The sequence below is a fragment of the Eublepharis macularius genome, chromosome 12 (assembly GCF_028583425.1).
Source record: "Eublepharis macularius isolate TG4126 chromosome 12, MPM_Emac_v1.0, whole genome shotgun sequence".
Lineage (NCBI taxonomy): Eukaryota > Metazoa > Chordata > Lepidosauria > Squamata > Eublepharidae > Eublepharis > Eublepharis macularius.
The window spans coordinates 75,067,630-75,079,684 of NC_072801.1; the positions used below are offsets into that span (position 1 = coordinate 75,067,630).

Here is a 12,055-nt window from a genome sequence, read left to right on the forward strand (position 1 = left end):
CAAATATGACAAATTTAAAAGTGGTTCATCAAAGTAAATGTGAGGTTCAAATCAACAGAATCCTGCCGTGCCTTCTCCCAGTTCTCAGTGACAACGCAATTTATATATCTCAGATTTTTAAAATATTATTTTTCTAATAAGTTCTGCAAAATCACTGGAGCTTTAGTTAGGTGAACATGTTATGCTGAAGTGGGTAATTGCAGAGGGAGATAATTAGCTCAGCAAAGTCAGAATTATTTCTGGTCTCACTAGTTCTTCACTTGTTTTTCCAGGTCCAATTGCTGTGGGACAAGAAATCCTCCTTTGCATCTTAGTTTGTAATGATGGCACTGACTTTAGAGGAGCCAAAGGTCAATGCAATCCAAAATAACAGCCAGGGTCTGTTGTCCGATACAAGTTCTGTTAGGCAAATGGCAGTACTCTTTCATCTGGAATATATGAGGTGGAAATTAACCCTGAAGGTTTACTATGACCATTCCTAGGCCTAATTCTTAAGTCCGTGCCCTGTGCAGGTGGCAAAAGTGACAAAAGAGAGCCTGCTACAAAGGTGGCACATCCATAGAAACCCTGCATATCCAGAATGACACCCAAATGAGCAGCTAAGTATCTGTTGCCTCCAACCCCCTGTCTGTGAGAAACTTAAGTCATTTTTCCCCAAATCTGTGCATATATCACGGATGCCTTACACACTAGTGAGGTTTGGTGTTTGATATGATCAGAAAGGCAACCAAAATGGTTCCAGCATATCTGTCATGTATTAAGTGTTCTTTGCTAGAGTAATATGCCTCTGAGTATATGCAGAGTAAGACCTGATTTCTGTTGCATTGTTGCTAACTGCTTGTCTTGCAGGCAAGGTGTTTTGATTGTGAGTTTCTGCCAAAGCTTGGATACCCGACCTTGAATCCAACACAGAGACTGAACTAAGCTTCCATATTCCCTCCTCCCCTTTTCCCAGGCACTGCGCGCCAAAACTCCTAACTGATTTTTATTTCCATGGGGGGTGGGGGTGGAGACATCAACCGCTAATTGACCTTATGTCACTACCTTTAGGCATTCCAGCCAATTCCACTGTCATGGTATCTTGATACTGGTATCTTTCTTTAATAAAAACATCTTTATCTCATGCACCTGAGTGATACAGTGTTTGCAGAAGTACCTAGCAAGACCTGAAAGAAACTTAGGTTATTTTTTCCCCAAGTATGTGCATATATCACAGGTGCCTTACACACCAGTGAGGTTGGATGTTAGATATGTTAGATATGATCAAAAAGGCAACCAAAATGGCCTCCCAAATAGTAGTATATGCCTGTCCTGAGGGCCATTAAGGAGGCGAGACAGGTAATTTATCTCAAGTTACTTTTGTTTAGACCAAGAAAACCTTAGAGTTAACACACCCGATCTCTAATCTGGTTCATCTAGAAGTTTTGTCCCTCAGTCAGACTTCTACTGATTGTAGAACTCTCTGTCCCTGGAAGTTCTTCACAATCTCAGGACCAAAATCTAAGGACTATTCTTCTGGACCAGATCACAGTAGTCTGGCTTTCTGTTTCCTACTGTGGCCAGCCTTATGCGTTTGGAGAGTTCAGGTTAATACACCCTTCTGCTCTTGTTTGTACCCCAGCATCAAGTATTCAGATATGCTCTTTCACTGAACATGGATGTCCGATTTAGCTAACAAAAGTACTAGCTGTTGATAGACCTAGCCTTCATCCATCTGCTTTCTCCTGCGGGCTTTAGCTCTGATCAGATCTAACTTCACATCAGATGCCCTGCAAACACATCAGTCTTGCTCAATGACTGTTAGTTGGTAGTGATTTAAATAGTGCCTTCAGAAGTCCAGAAAGCAACAGTTTCACTCTTTGCACCACGAGATTATTTTCCTCTGTTTACACAGAGATAGGACAGAAGGTCACCCTCTGGTACTGACCTCTGCCAACCTCCCTCATTACACAATAAATTGTCGTGCTCAGGTTGCTCTAGAAGAACTCTGCGCCTAGTTGAGTACTTGTGCACCAAAGGGCAGGAGAAAGAGAAAAAAAAAACAGTCGCCCAATTTTCATTTTATTGATTTACTAGAAACAAAGCCCATTGTGCAAAAAAATACAGCAGGCTCTATAAAGCCCCCCACCCTGGGAACCTGGGCCGCACCTTGCTGCTCTCAGTGAAGCTGGGACGATGGGGCAGAGGGGCAAAGCACCCACCTCCCTGTGATTCCCACTGGAGGGGTGCACCCCGGCTCCAGCAGGGCTTAGATAGTGGTGGGCACTTCCCCCGTCCCGGCTCCTCCGGAGCTTGCAGGCACGGCGCTCTCCTTCTCCTCCCTTCACTGGGCGGAGATGGGGTGACGGAGCGAGGAACGAAGCGCCTGCCGCCCTGTGAGTCCCACTGGATCTGGGCCATGTTGCTCCCTGTGCGGCACGGCGTGGCCCAGCTCCAATGGGGCCCGCCGGGTTGCAGGGGCTTTGTCCCACTGGGCTCCGCAGAGACCAGCACGGCACGGCTCCAGCAGGACTGACGGGGCGGCAGGCGCTTCACCCCACCCCATCACCCCAGCTCTGCTGAAAGTGATCCCGGCTCCGGCCAGGGTCAGAGGGTGGCGGTTGCTTCACCCCCATGCGGGCTCCACCAGGACTTGCAGACGCGCCGCCCTTCCCACACCACCACCGCCTTCCTCCTCCATCTCCAGCTGGGCTACTAAGCCCGGCTGCAGAGAGCTGGGCAGACTCGACTGGCCATCTGCCTCCATAGTGCCCTCCAGAGGCAGCATTCCATAGTGCCCTTTTTATCCTGGTATGCCCGCGCAGGTGCACCAGTATAAATGTACATCATTGGAAAGACGCTAGGAGAATTATGTTATAGGATTGGAAGAACACACAATGCTCATTTTCTCCTTAAGGTTGATTAACTTTCCTGTGGTGCTTTTCAGACTGCTTCTCAAGAACATGTATATTTTTCTCTCTAATCTGTGAACAAAGCACACAACACAAAGCAATATTCTGTGTCTCATCATTTGCAAACTCCTGAGACAATCATTGGGCAGTGTCACACAACAATGTCATGGATTATAGGAATCTTCTATGTGAATTCTTCTACGGTGGCATCATTTTCCACAATCATTGCTGTTGTAGCATTAGCAGCAAGAGGAATTAAAAGAGAGGACTCTCCCACTGTTGTGGATAGTGTGTGGAAAAAATTTACCTCCAGGTTTTTCCCTTCTACATAGGAGGCTGTGTTTGATCAAAACCATGAATCTATGTCCCGTTAGGTTTCTGGGCACTGGTGAAAGCATACCTCTACTTGTTTCAGGATGAGTTGTTTACACTATTACATCATGCTATCACAAATATTACCTTGTGATAGAAATTGCAAAGGTGGTAATTCATAATGGTGTAAAGAAAGCTTGCTGACTCATCAAAGGGCAAGAGTGCAGCTGGGAGGGGGGGCAAGGCTGGTGTGGAGGCAAATGAGCCTGGGCAGGGGGCACAGAAGGAAGGGCTTTGGCTGGGTGGGGCTCCTCTCCTGAAGCTCATGGTGGAGGAAATGGAGCAGTTTCCCTCTCGTCTCGTGCCAGTGGCATTGTGGCTACGCTGCCCAGCAGTCGCTTCATTCTACAGCCTCTTCCACAGATAAAAACTGCTACCCATATTCGGAGACTGCAATGAAGAAAATAGAAGAAGACTGAGACTTGGAAGAGCAGCTGTGAAGGAGCTAGATAGAATCCTTTAAAATACAGATGTCTCTCTGGGAACCAAGATCAAGATAATCCAGACTATGGTATTCCCCACTACTATGTATGGATGTGAAAGTTGGACAGTGAAGAAAGCTGACAGGATAAAAAATGATTCATTTGAAATGTGGTGCTGGAGGAGAGTTTTGCAGACACCGTGGATGGCCATAAAGACAAATAAGTAGGTACTAGATCAAATCAAGCCTGAATTCTGCCTAGAAGCTAAAATGAGAAGACTAAGGCTATTGTACTTTAGTCACATCACTAGAAACAAAGCCCCTTGTGGGGGAAAATACAATGGGCTCTAGAAAGGGGAGAGTGGGCAGGCAGGAATTCCCTCCTCCTCCGTCACTGATCCTGGCAGGTGAAGGAGTGGGGTGGGCATTGCCACCTGCTCCACACCTGATCTCAGCAACATGAAGGGGCAGTGGGCTTTGCTAAATGCTGCATGTCTGATACAGGCCGGGTAAAGGGTTGCAGGCATTGCCACCTTCTCCACTCCTGATCCCAGCCGGGTGAAGAGAAAATGGGCATTGCTTTCTCCTCTGTACCTGATTACAGCTAGGTGAAGGGGGGGCAGGCATTGCCACCTGCACCTTGCTGGGAGAAGGGAGGAGCAAGCATTACCTTCTGTGCCTTGCCTGATCCCAACAGGTGAAGGCGGGTGGTAGGCTTTGCTACATGCTCCACTCCTGATCCTAACTGGTTGAAGGGGGTATGGGCATTGCCACCTCCTCTGCTCCTGCAGGTTGAAGAGAGGTAGAGATTATTGCCTGCTTGGCTCCTGATTCCAACAGGGTGAAGATGGAATGGGCATTGCCACCTGCTCAGTGCCTTATTCCAGTTGGTTGAAGGGGGCGGGCATTTTCACTTGCTCCACTTCTTGTCCCGGCTGGGTGGATGGAAGAAGGGAATTGCCTCCTGCTCTGTGCTTGATCCCACCCAGGTGAAGGCACTGGGTAGGCATTGGCACCTGCTCCACTCCTGATCCCAGCTGGGTGAAGGGGGCGGGCATTGCCATCTGCTCTGCTCCTATTACCGGCTGTGTTAAAGTGGGAGGTGGGCATTGGCACCTGCTCCTCTCCTAATACTGGGTGGGTTAAGGCGAGACTGGACATATCTACCTGCTCTGCTTTTGATCCCAGCTGTGTGAAGGGGGGTCATTGCCAGCTGCTCCGCTCATAATATCAGCTGGGTTAGGGGGGGGCAGCACTGCCACCTGTTCTGCTCCTGATCCCAGCTGGCTGGCAGGGGTGGGTATTACCACCTGCTCTGCTCCCAATATCAGCTGGGTTAAGGCAGGACCGAGAACCTGCTGGGGGCTCCCCCGGCCCCCAGCGGAGCCGGTGGCAATACCAGCTGGTATTAGGAGCGGAGCAGGCAGTCATTGCTACCTGCTCCGCTCCTAATACCAGCTGGTATTGCCACCGGCTCCGCTGGGGGCCGGGGGAGCCCCCAGCAGGTTCTCGGTCCTTCCTTGATATCCGCCTGATTGAAAGAAGAGAGAAGAACGAACTTTGTCAATTTCAGTCATACACCAACTATTCAGTTCATCTTCTGTCCTTTTGCCAAGGGACAGTTTCCAGGCCCATTGGGTTGTTTCTTTCGTCCACCATAGACTGCATGTTGGAAAATTACTCCACACTTTACAAGGGAGCCTCCAGGGTTTGATGTCAAGAACAAAGATAACCTTGAGGTTTAAAAAAATTTCTTCCCTGCGGGACTCCCTTAAAGGGACACGGTTGATATTTAATTTTTGTATCTGTAATTTATGTATTGTAATGATTGTATAATTGGAATTTACTGTATAAGAAATCATTTTGGCACTGAGCACTTTAAATTGATGGAATAATTCTTATAATGATTGTAGTATGTTTTCATATTCAATTGTGACATTGTTTATACTTATTGGCAGGTGCTGTTGGTTGAGGAGTTGATTAGGTGCACCTTTTGTATTATTATTACTGCTCCTAATACCAGCTGGTTTAAAGTGGGGGCTGGTATTGCCACCTGCTCTGCTCCTAATACCAGCTGGGTTAAGGCAGGATCTGGTATTGCCACCTGCTCCACTCCTAATACCAGCTGAGTTAAGGTGAGGAGAAGGCATTGCCTCCTGCTGCACTCCTAATACCAGCTGCCTGAAGGGGGTGGGTATTGCCACCTGCTCCTAATACCAGCTGGGTTAAGGCGGAGGCTGGTATTGCCACCTACTATGCTCCTAATACCAGCTGGTTTAAAGCAGGGGCTGGTATTGCCACCTGCTCTGCTCCTAATACCAGCTGGGTTAAGGCAGGGTCTGGTATTGCCACCTGCTCCACACCTAATACCAGCTGGGTTAAGGTGGGGAGAAGGCATTGCCTCCTGCTCCACTCCTAATACCAGCTGCCTGAAGGGGGAGGGTATTGCCACCTGCTCCTAATACCAGCTGGGTTAAGTTGGTGGTGGACATTGCCACCTGTTCTAATCCTAATACCAGCTGTCTGAAGGGGGAGTGGACATTGCTACCTGCTCCGCTCGTAATATCAGCTGTGTTAAGGTGGGGGATGGGCATTGACACCTGCTCCGCACCTAATACCAGCCAGGTTAAGGCACGGGGAGGGCATTGCCACCTGCTCCGCTCCTGTTCCCTGCCTGGGCTTCCCACCACATCATGTTTTCTGGTGCGATATGGTGAGTTACCCGGGCTTTCTGCTGCAGCATTGCCCTCTAGTGGTGCACCAGGGTATAATGTGAGTGTCTGAAACACAATTATATAGTAAGATGAGAAGACAAGATTCTCTGGAAAAGTGAATAATGCGAGGAAAAGTTGAAGGTAGTAGGAAAAGAGGAAGACCTAAAATGAGATGGTTTGACTTGATAAAAGAAGCCACATCCTCCAGTCTGCAGGATCTGAGCAAGTTTGCTAATGATAGGACATTTTGGAAGTCTTTCATTCATAAGATCACCATAGGTTGGAAGTGACTTGATAGCACATAACACATAACACATAACATAATCGTGAACTTGCCAACCTTAAGGTGGAGCCTGAAGATCTCTGAGTACTACACCAGATTACCAGAATACAGAGATCAGTTCTTCTGGAGGAAATGACTAGTTTGGAGGGTGGACTTTATGCCATGGTACCTAGCTGAGGCCTCTTTCTTCTTCAAACCTCTCCCTCCCTGGGCTTCATGCACAAATCTCCAGAAATTTCCCAACGAGGAGCTGGTGGTCGTACTTAATGATGGCTAGCCAAATGTGTGACAATTTCGTCCAGTTTCAGGCCACCTCTGAGGTGGCCTCAACAGATCTTATGCTATTAAGTTTCTGCCCCCAATCACAGTTGGCTGTACTCACCATATCTTACTCTCCTTCTCTTACTTGCTGCTGGAACCAGGGCCAGCCGCATTTCCTTGCATTTTTCCCAGAAGTGTGCTTTATAGCAGAATACTTCATGCCAGCCACACCCAAGAGGCTGAGGAGACAGACTGACCAATTTAGTAAATTCATCCTAGAAACCAAGGGATGTGTAGTATTTCAGTCTCAATGCTCAAACCCACTCTCTGAGGGCCAAGCTACAAGTGACAAATGACACTTGAATGGCAAGTGGATTGAGTGGAGGGCAAGTGAACAGGGAGGAATACACTTGCCGTTCAAGTGTCATTTGTTCCTTTTAGCTTGGCCCAGAATCGAAATACTTCATAGTCTCATTGGTGATAGCCAAGTCAGTAGGCGTGGCATTTCTAGAAACTACATGTCATTGCCCCCCTTTTTTGTTTTGAACCACAATGCAGTCGCGTTTTTCTGGCACACCAATACCAATTTAAACATGCCTGACGTATAAATGTCTGGTGTACAAAGAGAAAGAGAAGACTTTACAGGAGGCAGCAAGGGATAGTCAGATAGGAACATGAGGTCAGCACCTCTCTTTCTGTTGAGTGTCATTTCCTTGTCTTGTCTCGACAATCTGTGACTCACAAACGCTAAGATCTTACCACAAATTTTGTTAGTCTTTCATGTTCTACTGGACTCTTGGTCTTTTCTGCTGCTACAGGTAGGCTGCTTCCACACACATGGAGTAATGCACTTTCGATGCACATTAGTGTTTGTTTGCAACTTGCTCCGCTCCTAATACCAGCTGGGTTAAGGTGGGGAGAGGGTATTGCCACCTGTTCCACTCCTAATACCAACTGGGTTAAGGTGAGGGGGTTGGCATTGCCACCTGCTCTGCTCCTATTACTAGCTGGGGGATGGGCATTACTAGCTGGGGGGTGGGGATGGGCATTGCCACCTGCTCCACTCCTAATATCAGCTGGGTTAAGTTGGGTGGTGGGCATTGCCACCTGCTCCACTTCTAATACCAGCTGGGTGAAGGCGGGAGGCAGGCATTGCCACCTGCTCCCATCCTGCTCCCAGCCTGGGCTTCCCACCATGGCATGTTTTCTGTAGGGACATGGTGCCTTGCCTAGGCATCCCTCCATGGCAGCACCCTCTAGTGGTGCACCAGGGTACAAAGTGAGTTGTCTGAAATATGCTTACTCAATTATATAGTAAGATTGACCTGGCTTCCATGGGTTTGGTAGCCAGGTCTACTGGCCTTGCAAGGACATGGTGAGTGGACCTGGCCCCTGCAGCTCTGGAAGCAAGGTCTACTCACCTTTTAAACATATGGCAGATAGACGGCAACACTCCAGAGGCTATGTCTACTTGGCTTGCAAAGACATGGTGAGTAGACATGGCCTCTGCGTCTCTGGAAGCAATTTCTACTCGTCTGTTAAAAATGGTGAGTAGACTTGGCCACTGCACTCCGGAAGCCAGGTCTACCAGCCATGGGACGTTATAGATGGTAGACCTGGTCCCCACAGGTTCCCCCCCCCCCCCCGCCAGTGGCAAATCGAAGGGTGAGGGTGAGGCTTGGAGGGGAGCACCAGCAAGCCACGTTCCCCCACCACCACCCACAGCCTATAGAACATTTGGAAAGCCTTGGGAGGCAGAGCTCAGGCCAGCCAGGCATGCCTCTTGCTGTCACTGTCCCAATCGGGCGGGCGAGGGTGGAGCTGACCTGCATGCCCTTCTGAGCCTGCAGAGGTTCACCCTGACTGCGCATGCTCCAGTGAGTCATTGGAAACACACTTACTGAATTATGTTATAGGATTACTGATGCCAATGCCCTAACCTGGATAGCCCAGGTGAGCCTGATCTCGTCAGATCCCAGAAGCTAAGCAGGGTCAGCCTTGATTAGTAACTGGATAGGAGGCCTCCAACAATGACCAGGGTTGCACAGGCAGGTCGCCTCTGTTAGTCTCTTGCCATGAAAATCTCACCAGGGGTTGCTATGAGCCAATAATGACTTGAGGGCACTCTCCACCACCACACAGGTGCCAATGGGTGTTCAGAGTCTTTCTCTCTCTCTCTCTCTCTCTCTCTCTCTCTCTCTCTCTCTCTTTCACACACACACACACACACACACACACACACACACACACACACACACACACACACACACAACGTATAGGGATGGGATAGTGGTAACTCCAAAACCAGATGTGTTTGGAGACTAGAATTGTAGAATCTCCCCCAGGTCTCTCTAGTCTCCAATACATACTGTCCATGGACACCTCCCATCACAGCTGCTGTCTTCCACCTTCCAATTTCACAGCTTCCTTGCTCGTTTTCTCTGATCAACGTTCAATGCTCACTCCCCTTCCTATTCACAGCTCCTTTCTTTTCCATACCCACCACCTCTGCTCCCTTGAAGGGTCTTCGTACCAGAATGTAATTTTTCTCCTCTGCCTCTTTCTGGTGCTCCTGCCATTGACAGATTCAAAACACCGGGTTTGATACAGCAATGGTCAGATTTGAGAAGCTGACTATTGAGCTATTCATGTGTGTCCAAATGATTCAGACACATCTATTTACATGATTACACTTCTTCCTGTGTGATAACAGTGCTTTCAATGCAACGATATTCCCTCTACCTAACTGCCATGTACAGCCTTCAATTTTAAAAGGCAATTAAAAAAAAATCAGTTCAAGATTTTTTTTAAAGGGAGACTCACTACTTATACCCAGGTCTCTTTATCCACTATATCATTCTGGCTCCCAATAAAGGCTGAGACACACGCATCAAGGACAAGTACAATACCCCAGGTAAAAACCATAAAAGGTTGCATACCAATGAAATGACCATTATAGGAAATCAGCGAGGCCTTCTGAACCAGAAATACTTTGTACTAGATTTCACACCCATCCTCAGTTGACTTAAAACAGGCGGGCGGTTCATATCTGGATATGATAGCAAGTCTACAATAATCGGATTACGTAATATTAAAACTGCTGACTCTTTAGTCATGTGTCAATATTTTTTTGGTGAGGTCTTATGATCTCCAGAGATTAGATGCCAGTTGCACAATCCTTCGCAGCTTAGTTTATTTCCCCCTCTTTGGCGGCGGGGGGGGGGGTTCCACCCCTTTCACAGCACATAAATGGCCACTCATTCAGTCACCAACTCATTCAGTCACCAAGTTTCCTGAAGCTGATAAGAACAGAAACAACAAATGATCTCTTATCATCTCTGCCTTCCAAGAGTGCCTACCATTTCAAAGGTCATAAGAGGAAACACAGACTGAGAGAAATCAGAGACACGGCGCTACGATGGGCCTCCTTCCAGATTTCTCTGTGGAGACTTGGGTGTTTCTAACTGCATTTATAAGTCTACTGATACTGTAAGTAAAAATTGACATATTATTCACAGCCTCTTGCATTCTTCCTGACCTCTCTCCCCTGGAAAGTTTAGGGTCTGTCTCTTATTTGCCATCTCTGAAACAATAGAAGCTGCTTTATACTAGATCAAGCCTGTAGTCTATCTCTCTACTTTTTCCTGCAGTGGCTGCCTAGATGCCCACACCAAATTAACACATGCCATTGAAGCAGTAGTTCTTCAACTTATTGAAGTAGAGACCCACGTCTAAACTTTCAGTGAAATCCTAAGCAGAGTTACTCCAGTCTAAGCTCACATAACTCTGCTTAGGATTTCACTCTTAAGTCTAATTTTTTGGGATCCACTTGTAAAATACCGTTACACTACATTCCCCCTCCCCAACATAAAACACAAGAATCTGACATCAGCTGGTGCAGAACAAGTTGATACATTCCCCATGTTTAGCTTTAAGAGATGTAAACCAGTATTGAGGCACATACCATATTTTGGATCATTTTCACATCTTGTGCAAGTTTGCCATTGAGAATCCCAGAGCCTTCTCTCCCAGTTTACCCTGTTCCTCCCCCTCCCTCCTGGACTCTCAACTAGAGATGGGCACGAACAGAAAAAAACCGAACATGATGTTCGTTGTTCATTGCCATCCACAAACAGGGACTCATGAACAACCACAAACATGGCCCTGTTCATAAACATGTTCATCGTGGCTGGCTATTCGATGGGGGCCAGCAGGCTCACCTCCAGTCATCATCCAAGTCAAGATCCCTCCTGCACCACTCCCAGAAACCTGACCTGAGCAGGCACCAGAAAAGGTACCAATAATAAATAATAGCTTGGCCCAGAGCCTGGCAGCATCCCTGGAACTTGAACGGGTAGATCCCTATCCCACCATACACAAAGAAAATTCAAAATGCCAACAGCAACTGTCTCTCTCCCTTTCCACTGTCTGCGAAGTCAGAGCTGGGTCCCCCCCTGCACCCTGCTCTTTGCTCCCTTGTTGTAACAAATTTAGAGCTCCACCCTTGAAAGGAAGACCTGCCTATCAAGCTAAATTGGGCTTAGACTGGGGTTTCTAGGGGAACAGCAGGAGTTCAGACAGAGTTCAGACAATCCCTGCCTAAGTTGCCAAGGGAATTGATTGCAGGTGCCAGAGTGTCTGGCTTGACGAACAGCAATGAACGAGGCTTGCAATAACCACCTGTTCATTTAGAATGGGGCCTCACAAACAGCTTGTTTGCAAACCGTAGATTGGGCTGTTCACAGCTTTTTTTAGTTCATATTGCTGTTCGCGCCCATCTCTACTCACAACCCCCTGTGGGAATTTTGTGATTCCTTTTGGGGTCCTGACCTACAATTTGAGAGCCTCTACCTCGAAATCCCTTTTACTGCCTCTTCCACTGCTGGAGACCCTGACCTGGATAGTCCAGGTAAGCCTGATCTTGCCAGATCTCAGAAGCTAAGCAGGGTTGGCCTTGGTTAGTAATTGGATGAGAGACCTCCAACGAAGACCAGAGTTGCAGAGGCAAGAAATGGCAAACCACCTCTTTTAGTCTCTTGCCATGAAAACTCCATCAGGGGTTGCCAGAAGTCAGCTATGACTTGGTGGCACTCTCCACCACCACTGCTGGAGT

At 47.8% G+C, this 12,055-nt stretch overlaps 1 protein-coding gene across 1 annotated transcript in view; it reads left to right on the plus strand.

The window, feature by feature from the left end:
* The first annotated feature begins 10,225 nt into the window (after positions 1-10,225).
* LOC129338607 (cytochrome P450 3A21-like) overlaps positions 10,226-12,055 on the plus strand; it is a 39,856-nt gene continuing 38,026 nt past the window's right edge. Inside the window, exon 1 of the mRNA XM_054992971.1 lies at positions 10,226-10,431. Within this exon, the coding sequence (XP_054848946.1) occupies positions 10,361-10,431 (71 nt within the window). The 5' untranslated portion in view covers positions 10,226-10,360. The remainder of the gene's footprint in view (positions 10,432-12,055) is intronic.